This window comes from Cryptomeria japonica, chromosome 3, assembly GCF_030272615.1.
Source record: "Cryptomeria japonica chromosome 3, Sugi_1.0, whole genome shotgun sequence".
In the NCBI taxonomy this organism is placed as follows: domain Eukaryota; kingdom Viridiplantae; phylum Streptophyta; class Pinopsida; order Cupressales; family Cupressaceae; genus Cryptomeria; species Cryptomeria japonica.
In genome coordinates this window covers 743,228,327-743,247,939 of record NC_081407.1, presented here as the reverse complement: position 1 = coordinate 743,247,939, position 19,613 = coordinate 743,228,327, and the positions used below count along the sequence as shown (strand labels likewise).

General features: G+C 33.0%; 1 protein-coding gene across 4 annotated transcripts in view; it reads right to left on the bottom strand.

The window, feature by feature from the left end:
• The window catches only part of LOC131042307 (uncharacterized), a 189,266-nt gene that overhangs the window by 21,243 nt on the left and 148,410 nt on the right, over positions 1 to 19,613 (bottom strand). For all 4 annotated transcript variants that reach the window (XM_059218561.1, XM_057975653.2, XM_057975652.2 and 1 more), the window contains one exon: positions 17,666 to 17,773. In XM_059218561.1, coding sequence (XP_059074544.1) covers positions 17,666 to 17,773 — 108 coding nt within the window. The remainder of the gene's footprint in view (positions 1 to 17,665; positions 17,774 to 19,613) is intronic.

Sequence of the window (19,613 nt, the reverse complement as noted above, 5' to 3'; positions counted from 1 at the left end):
AGTTATCAACATGTTTCCGATTAAATTCAGCTAAAATGCATTTAGACTGTCTCACATCACAATTGTGCTGTTAAAGACTCACTTCAAATTGTACATCTGTCATGAGATATTTTATTGATGAACTCAAAATTGCATTATATCCAAGAAAATACAAAACCCGGACTTAAACCCATTCACAAATGACACAAAATAGATATATACAAGCAAAAAACATTTTCTATTGGTCAATTTCTTCAATAAAACCACATTATGGACATTATTTTGGGTGTTGACTCTATTTTCTTGAGTGCAAGAAGAAAGACAAATGCACACAGAAAATTAGAATGAGTGAATGATCAGTGTAGTCAAGTTCACAAACAAGCAGCAAAGATTATCAACTATCTTATACTGCAAAGGCACAAGGAACACTATATGTACAATAGAGTTAGAAATTAACAGAAAGAGATTAAATGGTAACAGAGTAAAAAAAATATTATCCAGATAGAATGAATGCATCCAATGTTTACATCAGAGATAATATATTCACAATAAAAATCGAAGTTGATTGGTTACCAACAAAAGGGACAAAAAGACGTGTAAATAGAAACCACCACCACCAGATTCCATTAAGCTGAATTTGATGGGGATTCATGTGCAATCCAGCACTTGCTGCCAGAGCTGGTTGTCTCCTGAGGGGCCACAATAGGATCTTCAGGTTAACGGAGCTTTTTATACTTCAAAAGTGGCCAGTAACAAGGAAGAAACAATAGCACTTCTGGATGGACTAAAAATGGCCAGTGACTCGGGCTTTAAAACATTTTGTTTAGGGGGAGCCACAATGATCATTATACCAGCTTTCCAAAAATTAAAACTCCTAGCTAGAAATTGAGATTGATCTTAAGCAACACTCACACTTTAGTCAAATGCTAAAAGGCCATATACTTCTACCCTTGCTATCAGGAATGTAATCATCCAGTGGAACTTTTGGTAAACCCTGGTGTACAAACCCCTTGTCAAACTGCCCTAAGTTTTTCGTTTTGATGGATTGACATTTTGTCAAACACTTTGCATGCAAGTGAATGAGGTAATATCCCTGTTTACTTTATAACAATATCTCAACTCTACACAGATTTTTAATTGAAACAACAGATTATACTTGGATTCAAATCAATTCGAATTCAATGTAAAACATTTCACAGCTTAACACCAAGGAGTTTAAATCAACATCTTTATTATTAATGAGTTTCAGGAGCACAGGCAAAGAGAACTTTAAAACAGACTTACACCTTCCTATTGTCGCAGTCCACTATGATCTGTGGTATCACTGGATAGATACAGATTGCTGCTTGGCGTTGGAAGTCGCCAAACCTATTATCTTGCCCTCCACACTATGAAGGTATCCGACTACAAGCAGTTTCCCGACAATGCCTGTATGATTCTCGCTATCACCAACAAACCTCCTGTGCGATGAAAGCTCCAATATTGGACCTGTCTAGCATGAACTTCCCTTCACAGGGAACCATCCAACAATGATGTGCACCCTGATTATATATTTTTCCACGGACAGACTAACACTCACACTGAGAATGATTCTTCATGGCAAAAATAAGTCTTCTGTGAAATTCCTTAGTTCTACTATCTATCCCTCACAGCAGCAGTCATCACCACGGAAGAGTAAACATTCCAACCCATGTAAACATTAGAAATATTAATTTCTATTGAGTCGGCTTCAGACAATGTTTCCGCAGACCATTCTGATTATTTCAGATAATCAAATGCTCAAAGAAATATTTATTTGAAACAATAGGTTATACTTCATATTCTTTAATATTGGCAAATCTTAATATCGACATTCAAATACAACTCTACTGAATCAGCTTCTAAATCAAAATATTAGTCAAGCCACGATTCACAAATATATTATACATCAGCAGATATCAAGATAATCGAACATGAACAAATATAATTCCTGAAACAAAATAAATATTTTGGCCGACTATATATTATTGCCGCTGAGGATTAATATTTCAAATATCGGCTCAAACAGATGTTATTGGCATAAATCATCAAATATTATTACACGCCAAACTTTGCAAGCTTCGGCCCAATAATTAATTCCTCAGCTTTATATAAAGCAACAACCATAGGAAAGTCATTCAAAATACGAATCAGGCTCCCATATAAATCTTCAACAATTTTGATATTCAAGAAAGTATAACCATATTTTTCAAACAGATATAAAATACCTTTATTACTGAGACTTCACAAATTTGGTACAAGTGTGAACTCCGTCGCGAATCCACTCCCAGGGAGAAGAACTAGGGTTTCGTCCAGCTCTTCTGTCAATCTGCTGAAGGTTTGTGTCCTCAGAGATTCAGGTAATGCGAAGCATCAGACAAATTCATATCAAAGCCAATAATATCTGAACATCCAAATCCTAACCAAAACCTCCTTTTATAATAACTTGACGAGCCTTCTAGAATTTTCCATATTCCACCTCTTGAAGAATCTTCTAGAATGGGCTGGAAAAATTTTATAAATAAAGTGACATTTAATATTATTTTATTATTTCATTTTACTTTTTAATTAAATTAATTAATAAAAGTCATCCTTTTAATTAATACATATTTTTGGACAACTTACTAAAAAATAATTTAATTAATTGTCACTTCAAAAATTGGGGACATTACACCTGGCACCAATAAAGAATTATTTTCTTCTCCAGTTGGGTCATTGCCAGATGATTGGTCCGCGTTCATCCAATTACAGATTGCCTTGGTATCTAAAATAACAAATAAGCTAGTTGTGAATCAAGGAAAAAAGAAGCACCAGAAATAGAGACACAGCAGTTGAGGCATCCCTCACATAGAGATGTTTGCAGTTACTCTACATACCATCAGTCTGCTGTGATTAAAATCAGAATCTGAAAAATAATAATTACATTTGCCTCAAGGTTTATAGATTTCACTTTACATTACACAAAAAGTTCAATAACGCTTTGTTTAATTCCCTGTGTTGCCAGTTCAGGTTCAGATTTAGTTTAGGGATTAGTTTTGGGGGTTTAGGTCCAGTGATTTTATTTTCTTGTTTTCAGTGCTGCTAGATTTGGCCATTATATATGTGTGTGTGTGTGTGATAACATATATATTAAAAATGAATTATAAATTTTAAATATATAAATAAGTAAATAACATATATTAATACAAACAAAAAATTAAATATATTATTAATAGCTAATAAATAAACATAAAATAATATATATACTAAAGGGCAATACTATTACAAAATTGCAACCTTCAGAGGTTACAATAAGCCACCAATGGCCAAATACGAACATTTGATGAACAACAACAGCTAGATATCTAGAGATTACAAAGGATTCAAAAACTACAGATAGCTACCCATAGTAAATTACTAAATATTATCAAGGAAAAGCTAAAGAACCAAAGAAGAACCATGTATAGACCAGTATTTAATCTGTTTGTTGCTATAATTCCTGCATAGAGGCCTAAGTATAGCTGTCATTTGAGTATATTGTCAAATCTTTATGTCCTCTGGCATTGTTCGTAGATATTGCTCAGAATTCATGCATGCAAAACAATTTCATGCATAGACAAAACCCTATCATGGACATTTGTGATTTACGTGGAGAAATTTTACAGAGCTTAACTGCAATTGAAAAAAAAAAAACATTTATGAAAAGAAAAGAGAGATTAACTGGAATTAGAAAAAAAAAAACACATTTATAAAAAGAATATAAAGAGAGCTTAACTGCAATTGAAAACAAAAAACCATTTATGAAAAGAAAACAGAGAGAGTTTAACTGTGATTGAAAGAACATTTATGAGAAGAATATTGACAAAGCTTAACTGCAAATAGTTGGTACTTAAAATCTGTTTTTTAACAGAAAAGTATTTTTTTCCACGGTTCACCTTGGTTTGCTCTGGGTAGATCCAAGGCTCATCTCTGAGACTATGAGTTCATCCCAAATACATCTCAATAATTACAATTGAAAACAAAAAAAAATTAAACAAAAAAACTAAAAGAGCTTAACTGCAGTTGTTAGGTCCCTAATATTCTATCCTTCTAAATATAGTAAGCCGAAGCACTCGTGACATGTCTAACCTTCACATTAATTTTACTTAATACCCTAAGCCCTCTTAATTAGGATGAGTGGTGTGTCCCTACATAATTAAGCTTATAAAAAAGGAGAGGATAAGTCTCTCCTCAATAATCATAACTTTAAATACTGAATTGATATTTATTCTCTGATTAATGTAAACTGTCCCTTTTATGTGGCCTTTCCAACATCTTCAGAAGCTGTAACTTTTTTTGAGAGTGCCATTCTTGTTGGAATAGAGTTCAGTTAATGGCATTGTGTTCAGGGGATCAAGATGAGTCCATTGTTGCTTTCCAAGGGCAATTTCATCATTTTGGGCATATTCCAAACTTCTTGGAAGAATATTCAATTTTTGGAAAGTATCACTTTAAATTGAGTTGGATCTCCAATGAGCTCGTGACCATGTTTTTTGGGCTATTTTTGTATTTTCCGTAACATCGGCTGGAGGTGCAAAACATAATTTAATAATTAAATAATTAAATGCTGTTGTCAAAAAGAAAAAATTAATGGACAACTTATGTTAATTATTTACTTACAGTTTAAAGTCACTTTTATGGAGCAAAAAAGATTATTATTTAAAAAGTAATTTTAAAATATTAATTTTTAGAAAGCTTCACGGGAGATTATAAAAGGAGGATGAGGAGACACATTTGTGCATTGTTGGCATTTGATATTTTATTGGAATCCAATTGCGGAGGTTGAGCGGATTTGTTTAACAACAGCTCTAGGATGAAAACCCTGCAATGAAGATTGGTTTCAAGAGTGAAAGATATTCCCTAACCCATATGACATGATTCATTAAGAGTCACGATTTATGTGGAAAGGGAGAAATAGAGGTTTCAAATCAGACTGTTAAATATTTCAAGTTCACAGGATTTACAAGGACAAGTTTATTTAAGTTTTGTTAGCAAAAATAAATTTGCAGAGATCTATGAAATTTTCAGTGGTGTGTGAATGGTGAAATAACAGAAGTTTTTGTGCAGTGTGTGCCAGTGGAGAAGGAATCAAATTTATTGTGTTGTGTTGTGAAAAAAGATGAACTAAAAGTAATATACATTTTACCGCTATCAAAGCCTGCAGAGAAGGGGCATGGCATTCCCTTGGATGCAACAAGGCTTAGTCAAAGTTCAACACAGCCTATATCTCCAAACCCAGTTGCAGCCTTTAATAAGTGAATAACTTCATAATAAGGTTGCCATACAACACACAAGGTCTGTTGTACCATATTATTTATCAACAAGAATGGAGAAATGAACATGGAAAGGCATTGAAGCCTTAGCGAATCGGAATCCCAACGTAGCTCCATGGTCAAACCTATGGGCAACGCAGCTCATAAAAGGAGGTTACAAACATAATAAGGTTGTCATATAAATCTTTATGCCTGCCATACCTCCTGGGCATGAGCCGTACCATTCTTGAACTATCGTAGCACTGTCAAGAAAGATTTGGAGTTTATAGGAATTGCTGTATGGCTTGTTTGGAAGCTTCAAAAAGATCAGCAAGAGAAATATTAATATTTTCTGTTATATGATAAGAGCAGTGATATTTCTGTGTTTAAAATTTTCTATAGCAGCACATATATTTGTCATTTAATATTTGATGTATACATTTTCTTGGTATTTAATTGATGAAAGAATGTTATTAGCATCTCTATATGAGTAATTAGTTCTCTAGTGTTTGTTGATGCAGCTATGCCAAAATATTCCTACATGCAAACTGTTTGATGAAATGTTTGTGCATCATAAACTGTGAAAATTGCAAATCTTTTAGTTCCCACTTGAAGTGGTCTGCTATTTTATTGGTTTTTTACATTTATTTCCAAGAAATGTCATAACAAGTTTACATTTATTTCCAAGAAATGTCATAACAAATGGTGTGAAAGTTACATTATTGTTTCTACCATAACTTACTCGCCATTGTGAATTTGAATTTTTTTTTTGGCGGGGTGGGGATTTATAAGTACACATCAAATAAAAGTTCAAGTAGAAATTTAGAGTTTTGCAGTAAGTTTTGTGCAAGTTATTGGAATTTTATTTTTTCCATTAATTTGCTCTACATGAACCAAATTTTGTAAATAAAAAATAAAAATTATATTTTTGGAAAGCATATGAAAAATTAGGTGAAATTATTTCTTTGTAATTTATTTTTAGATACAAAATGCATTCCCTAATTTAGTCGTTAAAGTTTGGTCAAAAAACAAACATCAAATTCTATCATAGCCCATCTTCTAAAATTTTATGGTTACAACTCACACTAGATACTATACTCTATCAATTAATAAAAAAAGAATTTAGAGTTCAAAATAAACACACATCTAAAGCCATGTCATATTTAGGACCCAAAGACTTTTTTATGAATATTGAATCCAACAACCCTCTTTATTGTCCACCAATTAAAATTGTGGAAATGATTCCATCAAAATATGAAAAGGTGGTAAATTTAATTAAGGATGAATTATTTGACCCATTTGCAACATCTTTAAATATGGGGTTTAGCTACGTTTTAAAAAAAATGTCAAATTTACGAAACCAACAAAGCCACCAAAACAAGTACAACTCTAATAGACAAAATCAAAAGATAGGACAATCTTTTCAAGACCCAAAATTAAATCTCTCCAAAATAATTATCCATAACTTTAATGGTATAGATATAACTTCATGGATAAGTCTCATGGAACATTATTTTAATATTCATATTATATTTGATGATGCAATGCTTGGCATAGCTTCACTACATTTAAAATCTAAACCTTGTCAATGGTGCCAATGGATGATGAATTAAAATTAAGGGAAATTGCTTCGTTGGAAAGAACTGACTCACAACTTAGCCATCCACTATGAGAAACCATGGAAGGGAAGCTATTTTACCCAACTAGCAAATTTAAAACAAATAGGATCTATAGCCAAATATAATGTTGAGCTTATGAGATTGGCAATTCGAAAACAAGATGTGACACCTTATTCAAAGGCTACAACTCTACATCAATGAACTTAATAACGAAATTAAACATGATGTTTATTTGCTGAAACCTTGTGCAATTAGAGAAGCTATGCAACAAGACTTGCATATCGAGCAGCGAAACTTCACCACCAAAAGATCCATGAAAGGACAAACCATAGGATGGAAATATAGAAATGTCACTGACCCTATTAACAAAAATGGAGCCAACTTCATTCACCCAAAGCAAAAAACTAGGCTAATTTCCCAGCAAGAAACAAGTAAAAGAGAAAATGGTCTATGTCGTCATTGTGATAACAAATGGTGGGGATCATAAGTGTGGTAATAATGAGAAGAGACTAATGATTGTTGGGAATGAGGTTGAAGAAGAGGGGAAATAAGCTATAGAAGAACCAAATGTGGAAAAGGAGCATTTAGAGAAAGAAAGCACTATTATCTCCCTACATGCATTGAATGCCACAAGCACACCATAGACACTTAAAGTGTTTGATTATATAAAAAAGGGAAAGGTGACAAATGTTGGTTGATACAGGTAGTACACAATTGTATTGATAGAAGATTGACTAATGACCTGAATTGTTTTGTATATCCAATCTCTAACTTCTACGTCATAATGCTAATGAGAAACAACTCTCTTGCAATGGTAAATGCCATCATATAAACTCTCAATAGGAGATTGCCACATAGATTTAAAAATATTTGCTATCCTAATTGGAGAATCTGTAATGTCCCCTAATGGGTCCCTCTTATATTCTGTCCTAGAATCACAATTTTAGTACATAGAGAGAACAATAGAAGGACACTAATGTCAACTAAAGCTTGGTTTGGGACCTGCACAACAAATTAGACAACATTTCTATTATGTCATGATAGAACATATATTCGTTATTCTTAATATATTGCAAGGTGTATATGAAGGATTCAACAACCCTTTCTCTCTTTACACCTGTCCTCATATGGAGCTCAAGGAGAATCACACAAGGTGCCTCGACTCTATCCCTCTCCAACAATCCCAAGAGCACCAAGGACCTCATCAACTTGCCCTCTTCGCCCACACTCAGGGTTGGCGTAGCTGCCGGAGCCTAGTGCTCTTGCTTCCTTGTATTCACCCTCCATTTGTGGATAGTGAGATTGAAAGGTATTACAGACTCCATCATATAATTTACTTAATCGTCATATGAACCGTTGGTGATAGAAAGGCATATTAACACTGTCTCACATATTGCAGTCTATATTAATATTACTAATAAATACTGCATAAGAACATTATCAGGCATCATATATTAAACATACATATTAAGCACATCCCCATGCATACCACCAAGAACAAGGATGTTACTGCCTGTAACTTAATAACAGTTCTGATCTGATCTAATCAATGGTGCTGTCATTGGAGACTTTTGATTCCTTTCCTTTATATCTCTCAATGTGAGGTAGAGATCATGCCTCTTCATAATGTATGCCCTTTGGCAAGAGACACACCCTTTCACCATTAGCACCCTTTGAAAGAGTGCAACTCTTCATTATTTCTGCCCTTTGAAAGGGACACTTCTTATTTAAATCAGATCTGCATTTGTGATTCCCCCAAACCATCCCCCTCAAATGAGGCTCTCTTCTCCCTTTTATATCTCATGTTTGAGGGAGTCACAACTTTTCATTCATGTCTTTTGGCCATTCATTAACTTAATTAAATTCATTATATTATTTTCTATTTTAATTTAATTTTATTTATTTTATTTTTTATTCATTTGAATTTGAATTTTATTTTATTTATTTTATTTTTTATTCATTTGAATTTTAATTTTATTTTATTTATTTTATTTTTTATTCATTTGAATTTTAATTTTATTATTATTATTATTCACCATTAAATTCTATTTCAAAGTGGGGACATTACAGAATCAAATGTAGTTTTAGGAGTGCAATGGATTAGACAATTGAGAACAATGTCCTTTATTTTCAAGAATTATTCTTATAGGGATACAACCATCACCAAGTCAAATTATGTCAAATTATTAGCTCTCATAGCATAGATAAATAATTTAAGAAAGGTTCTTATAGCACAAGAAAACAACTACATTTTGTAGAAGCTCAAGATATAAAAACTCAAGATCAATCAAGATTCAAGAGATTATTCAACACCATCAAGAGGCATTTCAAGAACCCAAGGTTCTACCCCCAATCCAAGACCATGATTGCACCATGGAATCAATACCAAGAAGCATCACTCATCCCAACAAAAGTGCCTATTCATCCCCGATGATTATGCTTACAAGAAGGACACGCCATGGAGAATATGCCCACATTACAAGGACCTCAACAAAATCACTCATAAAGAGCCTCATAAATACAATATTCCAATCCAATTAGAATTCCCTAAGTTAGATGAAGGCAAACTTATTTTATAAATTCGCATAATCATTGAGAAACAAGTCAAACAATTGCAAAATAGAGCCATCTTTGAATTCCTAATCAAGTGGAAGAGTTTACTAATTGAAGATGTGACATGGGAAGATGAACAATTCATACAAAAGTGTCCACAGTTGCTCAGCATTGAGAAAATGTCCCCTTTCTAGGAGATAGGCATGGTTGGCCTATTATCTGGGTTCCTGTAGGTCAGCAGAGTGGTTAGGGGACCCATCCAGGGATCATGGAGCTTTGCAGGTGGCTTTGTAAACCATTTCAAACACTCAAATGGCAGTTCCTATTTTTTAGGAGATTGCCAGTTGAGTGTTTGACCATTGGAGGGCCGAGGAGCATAGTAGAGTGGCTTAGGAGTCTTTATCATCGATTTGAGACAGTATCCTAATTTCTAGGAGTATCCCTACTTTTTAGGAGAAGACTGCCAATTGCACTACCACATCCAGTCATCATCCTTGGACAAGTGATAGCATTCGGTTTTCAGTTGGGGAGGCCAGGTGTTGGAATTTGAATAAAATTAATTATTAACGTTTTGACTATAATATTTAATTAAAATGGAGTTAAGTGATTATAATATACTTTATAATAATGTAATAAAGTGTCATAAAAGACCCCATGGCACACCTCCCTAGATAGATATGTGTTTGTTTTAAAAGGGGGCCACTTTATTAATGATGAATAAGACCCTTATTTGATCTAACTTTTCTAATAGAGGAGGAAAAATTAGAATGTGGCGTTGAGTTTGAAAAGTATTTTAATAAAAAATTATAAAGCGTTTTAAAATAAAGCATGGAAACCCTAAAAAGGTAGGTTTAGGGTTGGAGGCAAAGGCAAATAAAGTGACTTATCGAGCATTATTTGGGGATTCATTATTCATTTTTTATATCAGCTATTTGGAATTTGAACTCTGCAAATGGATTTCAGCAGCAGACAAGCCTCCATGAAACGATAACTCCTTGGGGATCAATGAATCGGATATCCACCCAGTTCATAATTGTGGGGAATTCATACAGGATTATTGTTTGTGCTTCAATTGAGAGTTATACCAGCATATTATATTATAATTATCAGCAGATTCAGACTTTGTATTGCAGATTTAGGAAGATTTGGAGACCCCCAAAGGCAGCCATACCATTTTTTGTGCCAGCCGTACCACTTGCAGCCCTTTGGCTTCTCCATTTGGGCCATACAATTCAGTTGAAAGCTAGAAATTGTTGTCATCTTCATTGTCAACACTTTGCTACATGGGTTTGATGCATTCTACAGGCTACAGATGTCAATTGGGATCTAGATCAAGCATACTTTGTGAAATATTCAGGAAATCCAATAGTTTGGCCTGGAGGCCAGGCACATTTCTTAGCAATTTTAGTATATTTGTTTTTAGTAATTATTGTTGAGACAAATAAAGCTCATTAAAACCATTTCCAGCTTCTGGGTGCTCTTAGATTGTAGTCTGCACCAAATTCTTCAATAAAGATTTCCCTAGTTTGGGGGTTGGACACTTGGCATGCAATTCTACTGTCCTAGTGGATTGGAATTCTTAATTCTGAAATTATTGTCCTGCTGTTCTTAAAATCAGAATTCTGAAATTAAAAATCAGTCAATTGTATTCTTGCATTTTGCTTTGTCATTTGATCATGAATAAACACTATGCAAACTACTGAAAACAAACCCAAGCAAAAACCCTCAGCAAAACAGTCATAGAACATCATTACAGCAACTTGGAAACAAAAAAAATTCAGTTCAGACTGGTTAGGGATTTTCATAAGGTTCCTAATATTCTATCTTCCTATTTATAATAAGGTGAAGCACTTGTGGCATACTTAATCTTAAAATTAGTTTTAGTTCATACCCTAAGCCATCTTAATTAAGATAAGGGAGCGTGTCCCTACATAATGAAGCCTATAAAAGAGTATAAGTCTCCCCCAAATAATCATAACTTCAAATACTGAATTCATATATTATTTCCAAATTATTGGAAGTCACCCCCTTGAACTGGTCTAATATTTTTCTAGCTTTAATATTTATTAACAGGAAATATCATAATAGTTAATAGAAAAAAAAAATATATGAGAAAAAAACTAATAGATCTTAAATACAATTAGTTGGTTGTAAGATTATTTTTTTTCAAATAAAGCATTATTTGGGAGGTTCACTTGAGTTAACCCAAGGTTCATCCTCCGGATTGGATTTGTCACAAGTACATCTCATGCATTTCCAAGACAAAACAAGAAGGGGATAATCCTAAGACATGTACATCCCTAGTAACATAGTTTTCTCCTTTTGACAAATTCTTTTGATTACCAAACATAGTGTTTTCCTTGTGACTTGTGATGATCTCTTTTGAATCTCAAACATAGCTTTTTCCTTGTGACAATCACTTTTCAATCCTAATCAGATCAAAGCTCTCAATATCAATGGAGATTGGGTTGGCACATGGCTATGATGGACAAGGTGTAGTAAAAATTGATGTCAAATAGTGTTAAGGCATTATCAAGGACAGTCAAAAGATTTGCTGCTAATTCTGAATTCAGTATCCAGGATTGTTGTCAATGATGATTAAAATAGTCAAAAGCGATTCCAACTACTACAAAAGGAAAAATGATTGAAAAGCAACAATCCTGATTTAGTGATTATTAAAAACAGGAGCAGCAACAAAGAGTGAAAAATAGAAGGATAAAAATATGAAGTTCAAAATAAGATTCTTATTTGTGTTTTAAAACCCGGCTATGTTTAGAACATAATTGGCAGACTTTGACTTGGCAAGCCCAAAATTTGTGACTTGGGAAAAACTCCACATAAACTCATCAAAAAATTCAGCAACTTTGAAAATTGTATAAATATATTTAAAAACACATTTTTTTGCAAATTCAATGACAAAATGTATCCAATGAATCCATAAATGAGTATAAATTTTTTTTCTACTAAATTTGATTAATATGAATACAAAATCGCATCATCATGCTGAATCTTGATACAATAGATAGCTAACAACTAAGTGTGCTCATTTTTTGAACTCAAGTGTAACATGTTAAAAGAGCAAGCATCCAAGTCAAATTGCTTTAGCTCCATATCCCAGAACTTCATGGGGGTTTGTGGGTAGTGCCCCCAATAAGATCAAGGAGCAAAATCTCTAGCAGGGTCAATGGGTAGCCCCCTCATGGGATCCAAGGGTAATACCTTAGCATGTCCCCTATCACAATACACAGCAAAGCCAAGGGGGAAAGCCCCTACCACCAAGCCCAAATGACAACCAACAAACCTTCGCAGTGCTTACCATTTTCATAAAAATTTTAAACATATTGACAAAGGTGGAAAAAAATTAAGAACAAAAAAAGGCAAAAAAATGGACAAATTTGTGTGAAATGAGATTTTCTTGTGGGCTTAGTAAGTTTTTTTGAATGAAATAATCAGCGAGTACTCGCCAAACAAAACCTTGTGAGTTTTTCAACAAGTTACTCGCGACCAAAAAAATGAAAAGCACTCATTGATTATGCCACCTATGGTTTAGAATATTATTTTATTGTTATAAGAAGGATGATAGATCATTGTAAAGCATAGAGCGGAAAGATTTATTGAGAGTAAGAAGGAGAGGAAAGTTCATTTTTTTTATTGTGAGATCAATATGATGTTGAAACAAAGTAGGAGACTAGATATTATTTTTGATTAAAAATAAAGAAAGAAAAACTTTCCAAAATTTTTTGACTGATATTACAATCATGAGGGTGAAATTTATTTTACGTTTCTAAATTCTTGAGGCTGTTGTTATCCTATTCCATGCAAAATTATCAATGCAAGTGAGAACTACATTGGAAAGGTTCATATTTGAAGCCCCTCCACCAAAGTCCATGATCAAGACACTTCGAGAGAAAATATCAGTTCTGTTTTGGTTGCTATAATGGCAGCTACCAATTGTACAACTTTAATTCTACAATTTAAAAGTGAGAACTTTTTATTTTTGGAAAAATCAATATAAAAACGTTTTATATAGAAAGCATGAAATATATTAGCAAGTGGGTAGGTTGAACCTCTACATTGGAATACATCAAATGCAAAAGATAATATAGACAAGAAAGAAAATAAGAAAAAGGATGCTGAAGCATTTTTCTACCTTCAAAGTGCTATAGATGTGAGTAATTATCTATGAACCGCAAGTTACAAGACATCAAAGGAAGCATGGGAAGCTTTAGAAAGTTCATAACAAAAGGGTTGGAAAGCTTCAAATGCTAAGGATGAGTTGTGAGAATTTAAGAAAAAAACATAGTGAAAAAGTTGGAGATTATGGCAGTGAATGATAGCTTAGTTGTTAAGAACATCTTGAGATCTCTTACACCCAAGTGGATACATATTTACAAGTTATAATACAAAAAGAAAAGCCTACAAGTTTTATTCTCTTCAAGGTAGGAAGAGCATTATTTCAACAGATGTTATACTTGCTGAAAGAGAAGTCTACGAAGATTATTTGAAGAAATAAAATAAACAATTCAAGGAATAAGTTCGGATCAAAAATAAAAACCTAGAAGTTCAAGGTCTACACAAAGCAAGAGTTTAATTCAAACTCATCCTCCAAATCTAATGTTGGGTTATAATTTTGAAATAAGATTACAAAGAAGTCAAGTTAGAGAAAACAATGAAGATTATCACTTGGTTAATTATGCATTTTATTCAAATATTGAGATAGAACCTACTAAGTTTGAAGGAGTTGAAAAAAAAGAAAGGACTAACAGAATGGAAGAAGAGTAATACTAATGAAAGAAACAAAACTTGGGAGGTGATGTTACCATTGAAACATAGAAAACTAGATTGGTTGCAAAAAGCTATGCTGAAAGCTAGGTAGATTTTGATGAGACCTATGCACCTACTGCAAGACATTACATTAAAAGATTGATATTATTATTAGCAACATAGGAAGAATGTGAAGTTATTAGCATTACCATTAGCAACACAGAAAGAAAGTAAAGTACACCAGTTAGATTTGATGTGTGACTGTGAACCTTTTAATGGATACATTGGAGAGGAAGCATTCATGGAACAGCCACAGTGATTTGAAGAAGGCAAGAATATTTTTATATGTTGAAGAAAGCACTCAATGGTTGTAAACAAGCACCAAGAGCATGGTATTGAAGAATTAATACATGGTTTTTAGCAAATGGATATATGAGAAGTAAGAATGGGTCTATACTATTGAAAGAAAGAAACTTGGGAGCTTGTAATAAAAAAGTGATCAGAACTAAATGGATACCAAGACAAGTACAAGAGTGACAGTATCATTGAAAGAAAGAACACATCAGGACATTATTTTACATTCGGAGATGGATTTATTACATGCACTTGAAATAAGCATAATACACTTGCAGTATCCAGCACAAAAGCAAAGTATGCTGCATTAATAGTAGCATGTACTCAAGTAAGTTGGCTTAGAAGAGATCTGAATGATCTAAGAGAAAAACAAAGAAATTCTACAATAATATATTGTAACAATGATGGAGCAATATAATTAATTAAGAATCGAATATTTCATGCAAGGACAAAAACATAAAACTGAAGCACCAATATGTAAGAGAGTTAGTACAAGACAAGAAAATTAAAATTAAGTTTTGAAGGATAGAAGACCAATAAGAAAACATCATGACAAAAAGATTAAGGAAGATAACATACTCAAGTTTGAAGACAAATTTGCAAACATAGGGATTTGACATCAAGGGAAAGAAAGTAGGAAAAGATATGAAACAAAGTTAAGGTTACTACAAGGACAGACAAAACGATTGACCAAAATGCTAAAAATGTAAGGAACGATTGATTATAACTACTAGAAAAGAGTAGAAAGTTCAAAAGCAACAATCCTTATTTAATGATTGTTAAAAAACCGAGTTGAAGAAACAGTTAAAAAAGTTAAAAGGATACAAATAGGAAGTTAAATATAGTATTGTTTTTTAAATTTTTTGTCTAAAAGAAATGATATGTTTAAAGTATTAGTTCATTGTTGTAAAACTAAGAATAATGATTAGATAATTCTAGTCATAGAGAGAAAAGATTTTGCGAGATAACAAGACATAGAACTTCATAGCTTTTTATTGTAAGCTTTAGTATGATGCAAAGCAAAAAAGAGATTCAATATTATTTTTGATTTGATATAAAGCGAGAAAATTGTGCTTTAAGAAATTGTGGATGAAATTTATTATACATTTCTGATTTCTTGGGGTTCCTGTCCTACCCCTGTTCCCGTTCTAAATTTCCCAACACAAGACATCACATGATGCTCCCTCAGTATTCTTTCAAATAAACATACCTTTTCAGGTAGAAAATGTAAACACCATAGTTTTAAACTTGCAACTTGGAAAATCTCAAAAGATCCTTTCGCTTGGACTCAGCAGCTTGGCCTAAACTCACTGCTAGGGGAATTTTCACCAGACTCACAATTACTCACTGCAAATTCTGACCTGCAACTTGAGAAACTCATCCATGAGTAAATGGGTGAGTTACTTGGCAACCTCTAAAATATATGAACAACTATGGTTACCAAAGGTAAATCTTATGATAATTTGTTGTCTGAGATTTCCTGTTTCATGGTTAGTGTTTTCCTTCAATGTTTTGGTTTATATGGCTTTGGTGATTGGGTATAGTGTATGTAAGGCTGAGACTTATAACCTTATGATTGGATTTGTATAGTGCCTGGACTCAAAATTTTGGAAAAGAAACAGAAAAAGAGAAGCATATATTATTAAATGAATTCAAAAAAGTCATCAACAGGCTGCAAGGTGTTTAGTGTTTATAGTTTCTTTCACGCAGTTGGTTGTTAGAGGCTAAGTCACAAGGTTCGAATTCGAATTCAAATTCGACAGCCATGAAATTCGGATGAAATTCGACAAGGGAAAAATTCAAAAAAAAATTCGGATAAAATTCGCCTTCTATAATTTTGTTTATTTTTAAATATATGTATACTTCTAATAAATTATCAGAATAGCGACCCTTGTTGGAGAAAATCCGTGGGCGACCCAGCAGTTGCAGACACCCATGACCCAATAGATACAAAGCATATACAAAGAATACCCGCGACCACCTGAGTTGTGTTTAGAGGCGGATAGCAGTGCTTTATAGAGGAAATTCGATTAAATTCGATTTTTTTTATAGAAGTTTGAAATTCGATTAAATTCGAACCTCATCCATGAAAATCGCCGTATCCTGTGACTTAGGTTAGAGGTACTGTTCAAGGTTTCGGAGGCATTGTAGTTTTGGATGTAGTCCTACATGCTGATTTTTATAGGGCTTTTAAATTAGTCACCAAGGGAATGGAATGCTTCCTATCTTCTCTGATATTTCTGGCTCAAAACTCAAAGAAAAAAGTTAGCGTGGGCTCTTTGAATGAAAAAAACAAAGAAAAACTAGCAAAAAAAATGACAGCTGATATGTATATTAAAAAACTTTTGTAACTTAGGTTGGCTTCTGGTTGTGCCATTTATCGTACAATATTTTATTTTTCATTCTTCATATTTGTCCAGCCCTTTTTTATGTACAAGGGGGGCTCATCTACCAAGCTAAAAACAATCTTCACTAAATCACGAAATATATAAGATAACATACAAAAAGAAAAAAAGCATTAGCTAACCAATAGCATTAAAAAATGCTAACAGATAAATCTGTGTTGATTGTTTTCTTTCTATTTTCAGTTAAACTTCTTTGAACTAAAGATAAATAGTAAATACAAATTATTGTATGTTTTGTTAAGTGTGCTATAACTTTCCTAACTGACTACCACTAGTTGGAATTGTAGCCTCCATGCAGAATACATTTTTAATAAACCCCATGTATGCAAATTAAATGTTTAATTACACTAATAACCACATCAAATGATAGATTTACTCAGTAAATGTTAGTAAGCAACTAATTACCATGATCACTATAATAATTCGTAGCAACTGTAATACAAGTTCATTAAAATCCACTAGTAAATAGATTGAAATGAACCAAATCGTTGTCTATAACTATATGAAACAGGTTTCACTACATAGCATACTTGTCCAACATTTGCAAGAAGATGATAGGCAGGAGGAACTTGTACCACAAAAAAATCATATTTACACCATATAGCAGATGGCCACTGCAAGTATTGATAACATATCATTTGAATATTCAAAAAGAAGAAAATGGAACCTTAAAGTCTAGTAAAGAGCCCCATTGAAAACTCACCCAGGCCAATTTGGCCAAGACTATTTAACGCAATTTCACATTCATTGCTTTCTGTGAACTTCAACAATTCCAAGTTCATATCAATAGCTTGTATTACATTCTTAACATCTGCAAGGTAACAAATGTTCATTATACATAGTATTCAATGTTCGTTGACAATAATATAAAGCTAAATAATACACTTCTCTTGAAAATGACATTTATCGACTACACTAGACCTTAAAAAAGTTGGTAGAAGAAAACTAAATGATTATAATCACCAAGAAACACTTGAAAAAATATAAATTATGATCTCAATACAGCTATAATCATTTTCAGCATTTAATTCCACCACATTGACATGCATTAAGAAATATTGAAAATAAATTTGGGGCAAGCCCTGCCCTTCCAGTGATCTATAAATCCATGAATATTTTTTTTCCTTAAAAAGAGGCAACTGGATTTTAGGCAGATATTCTGATACTATTTCTATTAAGTTTGAAGTACTAGGGTTAGATCTGATACAATCTATATCAAACAAACATCATCCTTTAAGTTACTCTTAAAATGCTTTCATTAGATCTGCTCCTAAATGCAATGCACATACTATAAATTATGGCATGTGCAAACCAAATAAAACATATAGCATACTAGCATTTTTTGCATGACTTTGCTGCATGTAAACTATATTTTTCTGAAGCCTGCTGGAACACAATAAACCTTTTAATTTCCATTCACAATTTCCTCATCCATAAATATGGATATTGCAGTTCAAATTAAAGGTAACAATAAAAATATGCTTGAATAAACACATACTAATTCCAAAATACAAAAATATAAAAAGGAAGAAAAAGGAGAGATCAATTGTAACCAAAGTTGCATGGACATGGATACGGATACAAATACGGAAACGGTATCGGGTACGGATACAGCCATTTTTTAAGACCCCCAATATGGATATGGCTGGATACGTCATTCATAAAAAAACACATACACATATGTAACACAATTTGCTCAGTTATTCAAGGAGATTTTTTCATTACTTCAAAAGTAATATAGACACATAATTGCTACATAAATAATGATAAGTTGATTTAACATTTTAAAATATGCAAAAATAGTAGAGTTGCATTGGAAGATAACCTATATTACCCCAAGTTTCCGGGACGGGAACGGCAGGGGACGGGGGTACGCGTTTCCGGGACGGTGATTTTTTTTGCCAATTTTAGGGATGGCAAAGGGGACGGCAAAGGGGACGACTATATAAAAGTAGGGAAAATTAAAATATATAGGGAAATTTTAAATATTCATATGAAAACATGGATAAAACATGCACATATCCATTATAGAACCTTAACATATAAGAACTAGTAGAGTTCTTATGGCAAATTTGTGTTAAATTGAGAGTCAAAGTCAATTTGCTTAAAGAATTCATTGTCTATATGCAGAATTTATGGGGACATCCCCTAGGAGTCCCCTGTCCCTGGGACGGGGACGGCTGAAAAAAATACCGGGGACGCGTCCCCGAGTAACATAGAAGATAACCCAAAAAATGGGTCACTCAAATAGAAAAACATTTCATTTGTCTTTCTCATTGGGTGTAGATTTTGTTTATACCAATTTTTTTTTTTTTTAAATAAATTTAGGAAGATTTCAATCAATTTTTTTAAAAATCAAATCACATAGTATCTAGCATGGTTGGAAATCAAGGTTTTTTGGGCACATGTGGGTATGGTATTCAAAGTGTATCCGGGCTATATCAGATACGTATTTGTTTCAGATATGGGAACGGATACGGGGATACGCGTTCCCAGGGAGGGACAAAGGAGTTTCCAGCTACTCTGATTGTAACTAATGCAAATTGAAAAAAGTTTGCCTTAAATCATTAATAACCTCATGCAAGTTTAAGTCTAATATTATTATTTCTTAATGAATTTTCACATAGAAGAAGGCTAGCTATCTCGGTTAA